This window comes from Marmota monax, unplaced genomic scaffold (assembly GCF_021218885.2).
Source record: "Marmota monax isolate L192 unplaced genomic scaffold, Marmota_monax_Labrador192_F-V1.1 WCK01_AAM20220418_F8-fsc00108, whole genome shotgun sequence".
NCBI classification, from domain to species: Eukaryota; Metazoa; Chordata; class Mammalia; order Rodentia; family Sciuridae; genus Marmota; species Marmota monax.
The window spans coordinates 1,133,334-1,150,471 of record NW_026694593.1 but is presented as its reverse complement, the minus strand read 5'-3'; the positions used below and the strand labels follow the sequence as shown (position 1 = coordinate 1,150,471).

The 17,138-nt window shown below is 51.0% G+C and overlaps 2 protein-coding genes across 2 annotated transcripts; both read left to right on the top strand.

Moving 5' to 3' along the window:
• Positions 1-227: 227 nt before the first annotated feature.
• Positions 228-3,637, top strand: Lamtor2 (late endosomal/lysosomal adaptor, MAPK and MTOR activator 2). Its single transcript, XM_046421915.2, has 4 exons — positions 228-360; positions 648-810; positions 3,141-3,230; positions 3,448-3,637. Exons 1-4 carry the CDS (start codon positions 293-295, stop codon positions 3,502-3,504), a joined length of 378 nt encoding a protein of 125 aa, XP_046277871.1. The 5' UTR covers positions 228-292; the 3' UTR covers positions 3,505-3,637.
• A 138-nt stretch (positions 3,638-3,775) lies between these two features.
• Positions 3,776-12,740, top strand: Rab25 (RAB25, member RAS oncogene family). The gene is made up of 5 exons (XM_046421914.2): positions 3,776-5,460; positions 9,428-9,623; positions 10,893-11,086; positions 11,923-12,003; positions 12,419-12,740. The coding sequence occupies exons 1-5, from the start codon at positions 5,418-5,420 to the stop codon at positions 12,544-12,546; spliced, it is 642 nt and encodes a 213-aa protein (XP_046277870.1). The 5' UTR covers positions 3,776-5,417; the 3' UTR covers positions 12,547-12,740.
• Positions 12,741-17,138: the final 4,398 nt, after the last annotated feature.

Genomic DNA, 17,138 nt, shown 5'->3' with positions numbered 1-17,138 from the left:
ACTGTCCTTTTACTCCCGCTCTTCACCGCCCCCCCCCCGCCACAGCCACGTGGTGTGACTGGAAAGCGAACTACAGTTCCCAGAGTGCCTCGCGAGGCCACAAGGCACTACGATTCCCAGCGTTCCCCGCGTGGGGCGGGGTTCAGTCCGAGGGGCGCTAGGCTGGCGGGGAGACTACAAGTCCCAGGGAGAGGCGGAGCGGGGCCCTAGGTGTACGGGAAGCGGTAGGCAGAGGTTAGCGCCGGGCAGCTTGGGGGTTTGGGTGCAGGAGCCCAGGGTTAGGAGCCGCAGTATGCTGCGTCCCAAGGCTTTGACTCAGGTGCTAAGCCAAGCCAACACTGGAGGCGTCCAGAGCACCCTGTGAGTGCGCTTCGAGGACCCGACGGCGAGTGCTGGAGCGGGGCCATACGCGGCTGCTGCGGGAGGGTTAGGGAAGGATCTCCACGAAGGGAGGCGGGGACAGAGGCGGACAGTCGCTGCGGGAACCAGCATGAGAGCCCCTTTGGGAACGGGTACCTGGAGTGCAGGGCACGGTCCAAGACACACTCGGCCCAGACCCTGACTTCCTAGAAGGGAGGAGGGTTAGGAACCCAGGCGTTTTGCTTCTTCCCCTGAGCTTGTCTGTATCCCTCCCCGCCCCTCGCCAGGCTCCTGAATAACGAGGGATCCCTGCTGGCCTACTCGGGCTACGGGGACACGGACGCCCGGGTTACCGCAGCCATCGCGAGTAACATCTGGGCCGCCTACGACCGGAATGGGAACCAGGCATTTAATGAAGACAATCTCAAATTCATCCTCATGGACTGCATGGTATGAAGAGGGGAGTCAGACTTACTCTGTTCCCGAAGGGGATCTCAAGAGGGAGACCTGGATTCCATTCTGGATGGTTGGAAGGGTAGGGAGATCTCCGGAAGATTATTACTAAGATTTGGTCTGCAGCAGCATTTGTAATAGGCAGGACTCTGGGAGTCTAGTGGTGGTAAGGAAGGAGCCCGAGACCTCTGGTCTGTCTTGCGTTCTGGTCCCAGCCAATCACTTGTCAGTTATGGATCCTTGGGTGAATCACTTAACCTCTATGAGCTTCCTTACCTCCTCTATAAGGACTAAACAGTAATTTCTTATGCCCCTCCCTACTTCCCCAGGTGTTGTGAAAAATCAAATGAAAGAATGGTTAGATTTAAACGGAGTGTGATCCAAGTGTTGTCATCTGCTTCTTCTGACTCACAGAACCACAGCAGAGTCTCTAGACACCTTCAGTTTACAAAGAAAGGAAATGCAGTGCAAAAAGAGGAAATGTGAACTTCTTTGGAACAGGAACTATCTCGTTCATCTCTGAATCTGTTCAGTCATCAGGTTCCTGCAATGTTCTTAGAACTAGTGAAAAACTAGCAAATGGAACAGGCAAAACCCCAGCCTCATGAAGCTTACAGTCTTATATTTTAAAAATAAGTAAAACACATTAGGCTGGGCACCATGTTGCGTGCCTGTAATTCCAGCAACTGAGGAGGCTGAGGCAGAAGGATTGCAAGTTCAAAAGCAGCCTCAGCAACTTAGTAAGGCCCTAAGCAACTTAGCAAGAACCTATTTCAAAATTTAAAAAAAGGGGGGTGGGGACAGGGAGGCTAGGAGAGATGGTTCAGTGGCTAAGCACCTCTGATTTTATTTTTATATATATATAAAATATAGTTAAGGAAAAAAAAAACTAAAATGAGGAAAATGGGGTGAGGGTGGTGTGTATCAGAGGCCTGAATAAGAGACCTGAAAAGATCTGAGATCTGAAGGAAGGTGCTGGGGGAGGGAGGTCAGGGCAGGCTGTTTAGCTATCTGGAGGAAGAACAGCGAGTTTCTATCAGAACAGCAAGTACAAAGACTGGGGCAAAATGATGCCTGGTCAAGGCTCAACAAGGCTGGTATGGCCGGAGTGGCATGAGAACTGGGGAGAGTAGTAGATGGAGCCGGAGAGGCAGGGGTGCAGTGCCTGATTCCCATCAAGGTAATACCTAGGGAAGGTGTGCAGAACCAACCAGAACGGGCCCTAACGGTGAACTCCCCAGGAAGGATCTCTACTCCACTACCTGCTGTTCCCCATCCCATGCCCAACCAATGCCATTTTGGTTTAACAAATGACTTCTACTATTGCATAGTGTGGAGTTGGTGCTATTGGCAATGACTTCCACATATTTTGACTATAACCCCAGCCACAAGTAATGCATTTTAAATCAGAGCTTACCACATATATGCATCCACTAAAAAGAAAGTTTCTTGAAACATTTTTCCCTTACTACATGAGTTTTTTTTTTTTTTTTCCTTTTCTTTTTTTAGTACCAAGGATTGAACTTAGGGATGCTTAACCACTGAACCACATCCCCAGCCCTTTATATTTTTTTTTTGTTTTAAGACAAGGTCTCACTGAGTTGCTTAGGGTCTTGCTAAATTGCTGAGGCTGGTCTCAAACTCACCATCCTCCTGCCTCAGCCTCCAGAGCTGAGGGATTGCAGGTCCGCACTACCTTGCCCAGATGCTGCTGCTGCTGTTTTTTTTTTTAATGCTGATCAAACCAGCCTGGGTTCTGTCCCCATCCCCAGTACAGAAAGAAAACAAGCAGACAGACAGACAATAACATCACCTGTTGGATAATTTGTTACAAGACGTAAAACTCTTTAATCAGCCAGGTGCAGTGGTGCGTGCCTGTAATCCCAGGAGCTATAGAGAGTAAGGCAGGAGAATCATAAGTTCAAAGCCAGTCTTAGCAACTTAGGGAGGCCCTAAGCAACTTATTGAGATTGTCTCACAATAAAAAATAAAAAGGGCTGGGGATATGGATCAGTGGTTAAGTGCCCCTGTGTTCAATCTCTGGTACCAAAAAACAAACAAACAAAAATAAAATCCAAAAGACTAATGAAAAAAAAATCTTTATATATTAATGCCCCTGCTGACTGGGGATTCAGAAAGAGAAGTCAGGTTTCTGGGAGACTGTTCCCTAGGGTAAATAACCTCACATCTAGGACTATGACCAATGCTTGTCAGTTGAACCTCTTGCTGTGCTAGGGCATGCAGTCTCTAGAGCCCGAGGAACTGTTGGGGAAGGGGGACTCCAAGTGCCAAGCAGAACATCCCATCCCATCATATGATCCCCACAGGAGGGCCGTGTAGCCATCACCCGTGTGGCCAACCTTCTGCTGTGCATGTATGCCAAGGAGACAGTGGGCTTTGGGATGCTGAAGGCCAAGGTATGTATGTGCCCATCTCTTCACCGCTCTGGGCCCGGCCTTTGTGCTCTGTCGCCTGGTCTACTCCGATCCACATTCCCTTTCTGGAGTTCTGTCTCCTTAGTCCATGTCTGCTGTGGATGAACTCCCAAGAGCAGGTGGTTGCTCAGTATGTCTTGGGGATCAGACTGGGTTGGGATCCCTCTGGGTGGACTGATGTGTGCTCACCCTCTTGCAGGCTCAGGCCTTGGTGCAGTACCTGGAGGAGCCTCTCACCCAAGTAGCGGCATCATAATGGGCGTTGATGGAGGCTGGGGTCAGTAAAGAGAGATGACCAGTCAGAGGGGCAAGGCCTCCTGGGCAAACCCTCCTGAACTGTGGGGGAAGGGTGGGCTTTTGTATTTTCCAGAATAAATGTTAACTCCTGACTTGTTTCTTGGCTGCTTTCTTGGATGGAAGGAATCAAAGACCATAGGAAGGACCAGGGATGGCCTAGAGGATTCCTCATGTTCTACAAGAGTGGATTTCCACCCATCCTTCCTTCACCGTGACATCCCATAACCTGATGGTTCTTGGCTGGTGCAAGCTTCCTTTGCCTATCCAGCGGTGACCTTACCTAACCTCTGCCGCTCAGAGCAGAATCTTACCCACCTGGTTGGCAAAACCTTAGGAGTGAGCTCAGATGAGCAAAGAACTGGTTAGGTTTGGAAAAAGAATACATGGAAGGCCCCGGGAGTTTAGTATCCTTGATTGAGGTTTTGATTGAAAGGGTCCCTCTGACTGCCCAAAAGGGGGGGCCATTCCTTTCCTCTTCTCCCAGGTGTTCAAAGGCTCACCCAGACCCTTTCCAGGAAAATACACACACACACACACACACACACACACCCATACATATAATTTATGTATATAATTGAGACAGATTCTCACTAAGTTGCTGAAGTTGGTCTTCAAACTTGCGATTCTCCTATCTCAGCCTCCTAAGTCACTGGAAGTTACTGGTGTGCAACACCATGCCTGGTCCTTCCAGATCTTGAAGCCCTTTGCAGACAAAATGCCTTTGTTGTGAGACCTCAGATCCGACAAGGAGTAGAATCCTAGAAGGCTGCCCAGAGGCTCTGATCTCCAGATCCTGCCTCCGTACTCACCCCGTCTGTTCTTTCTGCCTCACATCTTCCCTCCTCAGTGTCCTTAGAGCAGGTCTGTGCTGGTGAGTCCCTTGCCCCAGTGCCAGAGGAAGGGACCAGGCAAGTAGAAAATTCAGAGTCCCAGCTGGGTGCCGTGGTGCACACCTGTAATCCCAGCCGCTTGGGAGGCTGAGGCAGGAGGATCGAAAGTTCAAAGGCAACCTTAGCAACTTAGCGAGGCCCTAAACAACTCAGCAAGACCTGTCTCTAAATAAAATATATTTTTTTTAAATGGCAGGGGATGTCATTCAGGGGTTAAGTGCCCTGGGTTCTATTCCCAGTACCAAAAAAAATAGAGTCCAGCTCCACCCTGGGTGAGAAATACTGCCCATCCCAGGCCCTGGCTGTGAGGGAGGGGCAGAAGTCTCTGGCCAAGATGCAGCTCCCACAGCTGTGCTCTGCACCTGGGTGGCTGGCATTCCACCAGCCCCTGCCCCTTATTGCAACAACCCTTCTCTGGTCCTCCGGCAGACTCCTACCAGGGCCTCTGAAGGAAAAGTAGGCCACCAAGTGGGTTTCTGCTTCCCAAGGAGCTGTCTCTCTCCCACTGATGGCTGCCCCACCTCTCCCCATGGCTGGGGCAGGAGCTAAGCAGTGCACACTCAGCTTTCAGCAGCCTCTGTCCAAAGACCCTGTCCCCAGCTTCCCTACTGTTACCCCTTAGAGTTGTCTCTCCCCTTGTGGGAGCCCAGGCTGAGGGCAGACACCCAACCTGTCCAACCTGTCTGACGTCACCCTCTCTCCACCCACCTGGGCCCCAGGTCTCCAGCGCCCGCTCTTCCTGTTCTCAGCTTCCGTCTTCTCGGTTTCCACCCAGCACCCCACCTGCCAGAACCCAGCCTCCCTGGACCTGGCTGGCTTTGAGTTGGTCCTCAGTCCCTTTGGCTGTAGAAACCATCCTGCCCCCAATGAGAAGAGAAGTGGGTCCAGGTCTCTTGAGAGCTGAGCGTTCAGGGCATTGAGCTGACGCACACACTGTGACCTCTGCCACCGAAGACATCTGCACCTTCCATGCGGAGCCGAGATGGGGAATGGGACCGAGGAAGATTATAACTTTGTTTTCAAAGGTAAGTTGGGGTCCTTAGAGAGAGAGAGAGGAAGCTTGAGAAGACCAGGAATGAATGAATAGAGTCAGAGGGGACCCCCTCCTGCTTTGCGTCTCTTCCTAGGACTCCCCACGGCTCCTGATTCCCTCTAGCTCAGAAAGGAAGGTGCAGGAAGTGAAGGAGGGTCTGGTGACAGGGAGCGAAGGTTCTGGAGTTGCCAAGTACGCCCCACTGTTGTAAATAACGATGCTCATCATGCCTTTATACTGCCCTCTTGGCCTTGTTCTTAATAGAAGCCCGGATCCCTGGGAATAGTCAGACATCACAGCACAAGAGATGCAGGTCAGACTTCAGAAAGGACTTTCTTTCTGGATAGAGGGAGAAACAAACATTTGACAGGAATAAAATCATTTTTTCTGGGCAGATGTATGGAAAAGGAGAGAAAGAGAAGATCTATCTTTATTGGGCTAGTCTGTAAATATACAGGAAAGACACTGAGGAAGTATAATGAATTTGGAGCTGGGTCTGATAAAATCCAGGGGACTCCTGGCGCTGAGACCTGAGCTACTGTCCCTTGGCAGATTCCTTGGACCTGAATATTAGGCACTGAATTCAACTTGGCTGTCTCTGGAAATACTCACCTATCCTTCCTTCTTTACCTTGGCCCCTGTGTTTGGTCCCACTGTGATTCCCCAAAGCCACCTCCATACCTCCTCGAGGGCAGGGTGGCCTGGTAAAGCTCTGATCCCTTTCTAGCCACCCCACCCCATCTCACCCCATTGCCTTCCCCGGCCTCAGCCCCACCCTTGTTCAGGTTGGGGAACCTGTACTTCTGGCGTCCTTCCCAGGAAGGAGAAACAGAGTAAGGGTTGACAGGAGTCCGGGTGCCCTTACTAGGTACCAGCCACTAATTCATTAATCACCATAACGACCCCCAAAGTTATCCTGCATTCTGAGAGGAAGCACAGCATGAGGTCTCGTCCTGCCACTTACAGGTTAGTGTAGGAGGGCTCACCAGAAGCTGACTCTAAGGTCTGGGTGCCCCGTGTTGATCAGGGACCGAAAGCAAGAGGGAGGAGACAGGCTGGGGAAGAGGGAGAAGTCAACCACACCAACAACTCCTCAAAGCCTGGGCCAAGGCTGTGGGACTCTGTGATGACCTCACCTTGCTCAGCCCCCCATCAAGAAGGGACTGTCAAGGAAAGATATGACTTCCCAGGAGGTTGCTGTCCGCATCAGAGTCAGCTTCTGATGAAGCTGGCAGCTGGAGGCTGTCCACTGCCTGCACTCCCTGTGGTGGGGTAGGTGGGGGATGATAATAATGGCACTTACTCAGGGCATTGTTGTCTGAGGATTAAATAGTTAATATGTGTAAAGCTCTTAGGCTGGTGCCTGACACTTAGTAAGCACTCAATAAACGTTAATTACTAGTAACACCTTTTTTGGGGGGAGGGGGGTTCCAGGGATTGAACTCGGGGGCACTCGACCACTGAGCCACATCCCCAGCCCTAATTTTGTATTTATTAGAGTCAGGGTCTTACCGAGTTGCTTAGCACCTCGCTTTTTGCTGAGGCTGGCTTTAATAAACTCGTGAACCTCCTGCCTCAGCCTTCCAAGCTGCTGGGATTACAGGCATGTGCCACCGAGCCCATCTAGTAACTTCATTTTACAGATGAGGAAACTGAGGTTTAGAGACAGAATAAGTAACTTACAAAAGTTCACAAAGATAACAAATCTTACTATGATATATAACTATAATGCACCAATAAAAAATAATGGAGAAGGGCTGGGGTTGTGGCTCAGAGGTACAGTGCATGTCTAGCATGCAGGAGGCACTGGGTTCGATCCTCAGCACCACATAAATGTAAAATAAAGATATCGTGTCCACCTAAAACTTAAGAATTAAAAAAAAAAAAAGAAAGTGACAGGCCTGGAAAAGTAGGTGGAGTTTCTGAATTAAAAAATAATGGAGAAAAAAGTTCACAAAGTCAGTAGAACTCAAACCTAAGTCTGTTTCTGAAACCCTCATCTTGAGCAACTTTAGGGTCTTAGGACAGAGCCTGAAACCCACCCACTGGGAGGGATGAAATTGAGATGAGGTTTCCAGTAGGAAGAGATAGGAACACACACACACACACACACACACACACACACCCCTCTTACCCACACATACCAAGAAAGAGCTACTGGCTCTTTCTTGCCCTGTACAAATAAGAATTTTTTTTTAATGTTGGAAACTGAGGCCCAGAACAGGTGAGCCATTTTTTCAAGTTCACACGCTGCTTGGAGCCTGAGCAGAGACCAGAGTTCAAGATATGTGACTCCCAGTGGTTGGGTACCAGGCTGCCTTTCCAGAACCACCTGGGTGGCCTCCTCCAATGCTGGGGGCTCAGGTCAGTGTCATGCAATGTGTGGGCTGTGCTTACATCAGCCCCTCATACCCTGCTGCAGCTCCTGTGCTGCTCATCACCTAAAAGGTCTCTGTGGCCCCTCTAGTGGTCCTTGTCCCTGAAAACCCAAGGCAAAAGCACTGGAAGGTCAGCAACAACCAAACATATCAGTACTTTTGTACATGGGGGTTTGGTTGTTATTTTGGTACCAGGATTGAACTCAGGGGCACTTAACCACCGAACCACATCCCCAGCCCTTTTTAGAGACAGGGTCTCACTGAGTTGCTAAGGGCCTCACTAAGTTGCCAGCTGAGGCTGGCTTTGAACTCGCAAACCTCCTGAATCTGGGATTACAGCTGTGTGCCACCGCACCTGGCAGTTTTATACATTTGCTATATTCTGGGCAATATCTAATCTGCTTCTTCCAACAGCCCATAAGGTAAATACTATTGCTATTCACCCCCCCCCCCGCCTTTTTCATATGAAAATAAGGTTCAGAGAGGTTAAATAGCTTCCTGAAGGACACAGAGCTAGTCCAACACCCAGTCCTCATTCTCTTGTTTTTTTTTTGTTTTGTTTTGTTTTGTTTTGTTTTGGCACTGGGGATTGATCTCAGGGACACTTGACCCCTGAGCCACATCCCCAGCCCTATTTTGTATTTTTTTTAGAGACAGGATCTCACTGAGTTGCTTAGTGCCTTGCTTTTGCTGAGGCTGGCTTTGAACTTGTGATCCTCCTACCTCAGCCTCCCAAGCTGCTGGGATTACAGGCATGTGTCACTGTGCCTAGATTAGTCCCCTGCTTTTAAGCATACAGTGCAGGATCTCTTTAGGGTCAACTGAATTCTATATTTATTTATTTATTTATGTACTGGGGATTGAACCCAAGAGCACTCTACCACTGAACTGTATCCCCAGCCCTTTTGCTTTTCCCTTTAAGACAGGGTCTTGCTAATTTGCAGCAGCTGGCCTTGGATATGAACTCCTTCTGCCTCAGCCTCCTGAGTCACTGGGATTACAGAGGTGCACCACCCTGACTTCTTATGCACAGTCATGGGCACACATAACTCCCTACCTTACCCTTGCCCACATATATGTCACCTATTAAATTGTCCCCTCACACATACTTCTGTTCATATCTTTGTTGTCTATGCAAATAATCCACACTGATCTCCCTCCCCACGTGTCTGCTCAGCTAATGCACAGAGACATGCGCAACGTTCTTGTGCTTTCCTGCCAGAGATATGTGCTGCCCCATCCCTGTCCATATTCACCCACCTCAGTAACCTTTTCACATGTCACCCAGAAGAGTCCACAGATTTCACTCCTCCCAGCAACGCAGGCTGACTGTCAGCCAGGGTCAACGAAGCAGGCCTGCAACCCTCGCAGCACCTTTGTTTGTTTTAAACTTCTGGCCCCTCTGCCCTCCATGACAGATGCATTATGCGACTTGCTGACCCGAGTCTTTGCCAGGAGAACGGGCTCCCTCCGCAGTTTGGGGAGCTCAGTTCTGCCTTTCTGCTGGACAGACCCTCCCGGCTCAGGTGGGCTCAGGGCCCCTCTGCTGGGTGCTCAGCCCTTATTTCCCCGCTCTTCCAGTGGTACTGATCGGCGAGTCAGGCGTGGGGAAGACCAACCTGCTGTCCCGATTCACGCGCAACGAGTTCAATCACGACAGCCGGACCACCATCGGGGTGGAGTTCTCCACGCGCACGGTCATGTTGGGCACTGCAGCTGTCAAGGCTCAGATCTGGGACACAGCTGGCCTGGAGCGATACCGAGCCATCACCTCGGCGTGAGCCCGGGGCCTGGGGGGATGGTGGGTTGCTTGCTGGAGCCCTGGGGGAAGTCAGGGACACCCCTGAGAAGTAGAGGAGCAGGGGGAGGCAGAGGAGGCTCGGCAGTGTGCTCCCAGAGGAATCACAGGAGATGGGCAACAGTGTGAGGATCACAAGTTCGAGGCTAGCCTCAGCAAGTAAGGGAGACCCTGTTTCCAAATAAAACAGAAAGGGCTGGGGCTGTGGTTTAGTGGTAAAGTGCCCCTGAGTTCAATCCCCTGTACTAAAGGAAAGGGAAAAAAAAGTCCTTGCCACAATTTACTAAGCCTTTGCCATGTGCCCAGGAAAGTTCAAAGAACTTTATTTATACTTGGCATTTTATGTAACCCTTCAAGTACCCCTGAAGAAAGGTGCTATAATTAATCCTGGTTTAAATACAAGCAAGGGGAAATGAAATCAGGGTGGAGCAGGGATGGGGGAGGCTCCGTGGATCAACAGCGCCCCCTGACGTCAGCACTCCATCTGACAATATTCATCTGACCACAAATGCTAAATTGGAGTAATTTATAACATCTCAGAGGACAACGGGAAGTTAGGATTCCTGACACCCATTCAAAGTGTCTTCTAGTCAGTATCAGACCCAAATGTGTAAAAGGTGCTCCATGAGTGTGTGGTGGGGGATAGCAGCTGTTGGGGAGGGTTATGGTCACACTCACACATTCATCACTTTTGGTCACTTGACATCTTGTGAGCTTAGTTGATTAATCAATAAACAGAGACAAATTATACAAACCGAGGCTGAAGATGGCTATTCCGGCTCCAGTGGGAGGCTGGACGCTGGCAGAGATGCCCTGAGTGGCCAGGTCAGGGACCTGTCTTTGAGAAATGGCCATCGGAGAGAAGAGTGCACTGTAGGTTGAGGAGCCCTGTGACAAAGATCTCTGAAGTGGGGCATCCAGGAGGCACACTTGGCCAGAGCCCGGAGGTGCGTTGGTGAAGAGTACTGACTACAATCAGGACAAAGGACCCGAGGAGTAGCGGGCCTTTGAGGGGCCAGTGCGGTTCTGAAGCACAGAGGTGAAGCTCCAAAGCCCGAGACCAGCATCCCTGGAGCACATGGGAGTCTTGGGCTGCTCCCTTGGGGTCTGGATCCCTGAACCCCAGCTTCTGTGTTTCTCAGTATCTGGCACTCTGCTCTCAGGCCTTTTGGCTCCGGAGTCTGTTCTGAGGCTGGGCCCAACACCCCTGTCTGTCCTATTCCTGTCTGTCCTCCCACTCCCACCCAGGTACTATCGTGGAGCAGTGGGGGCCCTTCTGGTGTTCGACCTGACCAAGCACCAGACCTATGCTGTCGTGGAGCGCTGGCTGAAGGAGCTCTATGACCATGCTGAGGCCACTATTGTTGTCATGCTTGTGGGGAACAAAAGTGACCTCAGCCAGGCCCGGGAAGTGCCCACTGATGAGGCCCGCATGTTCGCTGGTGAGAGCCCACCCCCACCCAGTCTGACTCCTCCAGTTTGCCCACACCCCACCAGCTCCATCTTTTCTAGTCCCCACTCTCACCCCGGGGGCCCCCAGTGTGGGTTTCCTCCATCTGGGCCCCTGGTTCTCTATCTTCATCCACTGTTTTTTTTTTTTTGTACAAGGATTGAACCCAGGGTCTTTTAACCACTGAGCCACATCCCCAGCGCTATTTTGTATTTTATTTAGAGACAGGGTCTCACTGAGTTGCCTAGCACCTTGCTTTTGCTGAGGCTGGCTTTGAACTTGCAATCCTCCTGCCTCGGCCTCCCAACTGCTGGGATTACAGGCCAGCCCAGCACCATCACGCCCGACTTCCATCTAGTCTTGCTCAGTGTCTCCCAGTACTTCCCTCTGGGACCCTGTGTCTGCCATCATGTCCCTCCACTTGCCCTGAGATGGTGTTCCTCAGCAATCATTCATAGTTGATTTTAGGACAGCCCTTCCCTGCAATGCTCAAAGATGCTGGTGGGCTCCCCTTGGTCATCTCCAGTTGCTCTTTCTCCAGGGCTTTTCTAGGCTTACCAGCAGCACAAAATAGTGCTTCAGGGTCCCCGCCCCCATGGCCCAGCCTCCCATCTCCTCTTGTTGTTACTAGATATGAGACATGGATGTAAGTTCCTTCATTCTCTCTGATTCAGTTTCCTAACTACCTGTCTCAGTGGTTGTTTGAAGGATTAAAAGAGTTACTATATACCAAGGATTTAGCACATAACACATTAAGTTGTTGTTGCTGCTATTATTGTTATTACGCCTTTGATCCGACAGCTAATCGAGTGTTTCCATTCCTGGCAGAAAACAATGGGCTGCTATTCCTGGAGACCTCAGCCCTGGACTCCACCAATGTCGAACTGGCCTTTGAGACTGTCCTCAAAGGTTAGAGCCTGCCTCCATTTGGCACCCTCCTTCCATCCCTGGGGCTTCAAAGGGCAGTGGTAGAAATGCAGACACTCCGTTAAGCCCACTGTGGGCTCCCCCCCAGAGCTGTACCACCACTGCACAGGCCCCTGGGCCCCTGCCACCCCCGGGGCCTCCCACTCAGCCTGCAGCTGAGGGAAGGAAACATAAAGCCATACTTCCCAGGGGAAAGTGAGCGGTTCCTTTTCCACTCAGGTAAGTAGAAGGGACCTGTGTACCCCAAGTCCACGTCCTTCTGGCAGAACCCCTCGTACTGTATGTGTGGCCAGCCCCTGATTCTCAGAATGGACACGCAGAGTGTGTGCGTGCAGGTGGGTGTGTACGTGTGCGCCTCCAAACTTTCGGGCCTGATCACTGCCCTCCATCCTCTCAGAGATCTTTGCCAAGGTGTCCAAGCAGAGGCAGAATAGCACCCGGACCAATGCCATCACCCTGGGCAGTGCCCAGGCTGGGCAGGAGCCTGGCCCTGGGCAGAAGAGGGCCTGTTGCATCAGCCTCTGACCTTGGCCATGACCAACCCTGCCCCCCACCCCCATGCTTCCTGAAGCTCCCCACCCCACCCCCATTGCAGGACTCTTGCCCTTTGGTTCACAGCCCCCCAGAGCCCTGGGGTCTTCATGCCCCTCCATGCGTATCTTTATGAACTATCTACCCCACATAGGCTAGGACCCTCAAATAAATCTGTTTTGTATCAATGCCTGGCCATCTTGCTGCTTCCTATGGTTCCTCCTCTTGCACTTGTCTGTGCCTCCTACCCAACTTTGGCCCGTCCTCTGAATCCCAGATCCCCTCTCCTCCTCCTCCTTCTCCAGTCTTCCCCACCATCCTGACTGTCCCCCAGGGCCAGCTGCCTCTGGAGTTCTGTGGTCTGGGGACAGTGCCAAGGGAGAGGGAGGTGCCGCCCTTCCCTCTGCCAACCTCCAGGGCAGGTGGGGAGGGAGGACAGCCTGGAGGGGAGGGGTATCTGGAAGGCGAGACAAAGGAAACCATCGGCGGGCACCATCTGGTGCCCAGGGTCCTGGTGCCAAGAACTGAGGTCACGCCAATGCCAGGGGCAAGAGGAGGAGGCTGAGGGAGATACAGGAGAGAAGGGGAGGCAGGGCTGGGAGGTTGAAGGCTGTAGTCCTCCATCCAGTCTCCTGCCTCTCCCCAGAGGGATGGATTGAATCTAGCAGGGTGAGTAGGGGAGGCTCTGGGTCGCTCAGCCCTCTGCATCTTCTCCATGGAGCCTGGGAGAGGAGTCCAGGCAAGGGCTCTTCCCCTTGCTTCAACTTCCCCAGTTCTGCAGGGCAGGGTAGGAGGTGCGGACACATCTCCAAGGAAAAGAAGGGAGTAAATGTGGAAGGAAGAGACAGGGATTGAGAGCTTTGGAGAACGGAGAGGGCAGCCAATGGCAGGGAACCCTGGAGGCACCACTTCCCACAAGGGGCGTTAGGGGCACCCAGAGCTAAAGCAGAGAGAACCCCCCAGGATCGACATCCCCACCACAGTCCCTGGCTCTCACCCCAGGTCGATGCAGAGGAAGACAAAGCTTTAAGTAATAATACTTTTAATAAAATTAAGTTCTTAATAGCACATTTAATACATTAACCCTCCCCCTTCTTGGTTTCTCTGCATTTTGTGCAACATCACTTTGACTTGATTATTCATGGGTCTGTTTTATTTCCCACTTTTATTTTGCTTTTGAAATTGTTTTTCCTTGGTGGATGTGTCTTCACTAGATGCCTCAAATTAAGTCTGACCACAATCCTACTCTACTTTCTACAGTGGAGAGACCATCCTCTCTGCCCCAGGGCGGTCTCCACCCACCCACCCTACCCCACCCGCACCCTCGAGCGGGGAAGGGGAAGCAGGCCCTCCCCATCCCAGACACTACCATCCCAGACTAGCGAGGGTTCGAGGACAAAAAGAGCAGGGGGGAAATCTGTCCCTAGGTGGGGCAAGAAGAGTAAATTGGGGAGAGGGAGATGTTGGGGGCTGGGGTCAGGGAACGGCATGGCAGAGTCACTGGTATAAAGGAACAGGCACCTCATGCCAAAGGGAGAGCCAAGGGCTTCTCCACCCTCTGGGATAGGAGGAAAGGGCCTGATCCGGTCGACTGCTGGGTTTGGTAGGAGGCAAGTGCTTAAATGTTGATTCCTCACATGCAAAGCTAGCCTCCCAGTTTTCTGTGGGGAAGGCCACGTGCCCCTGTGCCAGGGCACAGTGGATGACCCCTAGGGCTGGAGTAGAGGGGTTAAGAGCTGGGGTCACCCAAAGCCCCTGTGCCCCTACCTGTCTCTGTATTCTTGGGGGGGCTATTCTCCCAGGCCTTGGAGGATAGTCGTCTCCATTCCACCTCACTGGGTAGAAAGTCCTTCTTGAAATCTAGCTTTTATGAGATAACTTGCAAACCTGTAAAGCACCATACAGATTTAAAGGAGAATAATTATTGAGATCACTACTTTCAGAGGTCAAAAGCAACATTAAATGCTGAAAGGGAACGGGATGGGGGACTGATCCCCTCAGGGCTCTTGAAGCCCTGGGATGGTGGAAAGTGTGTTCGACTGACTTGTCTGTGGGATGGTTTACCTGGCTCTTATCTGTAGTAAAGTGAATTGAGGTTATACTTTAGTAAGGACTTCCTCAGGCCTGGGAGAAGCTGACTTGGGAGAGTTGAAGCAAGCAGTCTCCATCCTCCCTGAGAGTCCCCAGAGAGGATGGACCACTTTGCCACAAGGGCTGCCCAATAGAGATGGCCAGGCCCCCAGGTACAGGGTGTGTAGGTCAACGTGCTCAGCCTCCTCTGCTGCCCCCAGCCCAGCCCCCCACGTGGCTGAGGTGGTCAGTGTGCACCCTTTCAAAGACCCTGGGAACGAGCCCCTCATCTATCTGTCCTACAATTAAAAAATCCACGGATTCTCAGAATCAACCCCAGCAGACTGGAAGCTCCCAATCTTAACTAGCAACCTGCTCCAACCCTGATTCCTGAAGATGGGGTGACCAGGGTGGACTCAGCCATTTCCCTCCTCTATTCTTTTTGATACGACTTTTATACATTCTACTGGACCCAGGGGTCCTCGATGCTACTAAACTTTAAACTATCTGAATATCGTCTACTAAGTAACTAGTAATTCTTTCTTTCTTTCTCTAGGATTATATGAAATAAATTTGAATTATTATTATTATTTTGTAGTATTCTTTTCTTTTAAACCCCTCGGTTTCTTTCTTTTTTCTTCTTTCTCTTTTTGGTTAAAAAAAAAAAATCTATTTCTCTTAAATCTCACACCTCTCTGAGGGTTCCCGTAGGCCTAGTAGGCCTCAGTTCTGGATCTCCCCTCCGCAGTAGCCCCTGGGACAGGGCAGGGGAAGGGGGGGGACACCCCAGGATCCTCAGTCCTTAGTCCCACAGCTTCTTCCTTTCTAGTTAATCCCTTTCTTTGTTTGGCTCTGCCGGTTCCCCTGAGGGGGAAGGGGGAGAGGGGAGGGGGAGCCCACCCAGTGAAATCCAATCTACTTGCAGGGCCCCAGAAGGGACCAGGTTCCCCCAGTCCTTCTCTCCACCCTCCATCCCAGGATGCTCCCCCAAGAAAAGCAAATGACATTCCTCCCCAAAAAAAAGTGGGGGAAAAAAGGAACGTAAACCCGAACATATATTAAAAACACTTTTTTTTTTTTTAAGATTTAACTCTGAATACAAATGTATTTTTTTCTTCTTCTTCTCTCCCTACATATATTCTAAACCTTCTAAAGTTTTTTTATTTTTTTTTAAGGATCACTTTATCATAAAATAAAATATCCTTTTCATATAATAAATTACCTAATAAAAAGTCTTTTTTTTTCATATTAGCCCAGGTTCTTTGCTACATTTATACGGTAATAAACGCCTTTATTAAAATAGAATATTAAATTATAAAGAACTGCTTTTTTTTTTTTTTTTTTTTGCTATTTTTGTTTCCTCTCCTGTGTTGTCACCCATCTCGCTCCCTCTCCTACTCTCGCTTTCTCTCCTGTTTTGTTGCTGTGTGTTTTGTTCCTAGGTCTGGCTCACTCAGTAAGGGTGGGATTGGATTGCTGAGCCCCTAGTGTAACAGTCTTTTGCCTTTGTGGGTAAGGAGTGGAGAGGGGGAGGGGGATCCACAGACAGACATCCCTTCTTCCCACCCCCCTCCCGCCCGCCCCTCGGTGACCGAGGGTGCCCATTTGGTTTGGTTTCTATTGTACAGACATCTCAGGATGGCTCACATTGGCGGGAAGGAGGGAAGTTGCCACAGGCCAGTTTTCTGGGCTGTGACCTCCTTCCTCTCCCCTCCCAGGCTGGTGGTTTGGAGGGGAAGGCTGAGGAGAGGTGAATTAATTCACAACAGGAGAAAGGAGAGGAGGGGACTCCCTCTGTGCCTCCGTCCCTGCACCCCTTCTCCATTCTGGAAGAATGGGACTCCTGAGCTTTAAGTGCTCAGAGATCACGCACAACAGTCCCACCCCATTATATACAAGATCTCCTGGGCCCTCTGGGGCTCCCATCCCCATCCTCTCCTGGCCCGGCCAGCGGAACCAGGAGGGTGGGAGGCTGGTGGCAGCCCCAAGTGAGCAGTAGGGAGGCAGCAAAGGGGGTGCCAGGACTGTCACAATACATGATTCTCGGAACAGGCCCTGAAGCACCTCCATCCTGCTTTGCCCAGGCCTGACCCCTCTCGTAAGACCTGGCCTCTCTCCTCAACCACAGTGGGTAGGACAGACATTTCATGATTTGCACACTAATAAGGATTCAATAAAGGTTCAGTCAGGTCCAGAGAGGAACCCGGGAAGGGAGCACTGCAGGAGAGGGGGTCACCCCACCACGTCTCTCCTACCCCGGCCCTTTCCTGCTTCTGCTCCCCTTGCCCACAGCCAGAAAACCCAGCGTGGGAACTGCTCCCTAAATATAATGCCCATAGGTGAAGAAGGTGGGTATTTGACCCTTTATGTACCCCGGTATTAGTCCCCCTCTCAAAGTGTCACTGAGAACAGGGGATACATTCCATCAAGGGTTGGAGATGTTTCTTTGGAGGAGTGGGGAGAGGGCCTCCCAATGCCTGGAGAGGAACTGAGGGTTCATCAAAAGGTTCTTCCCC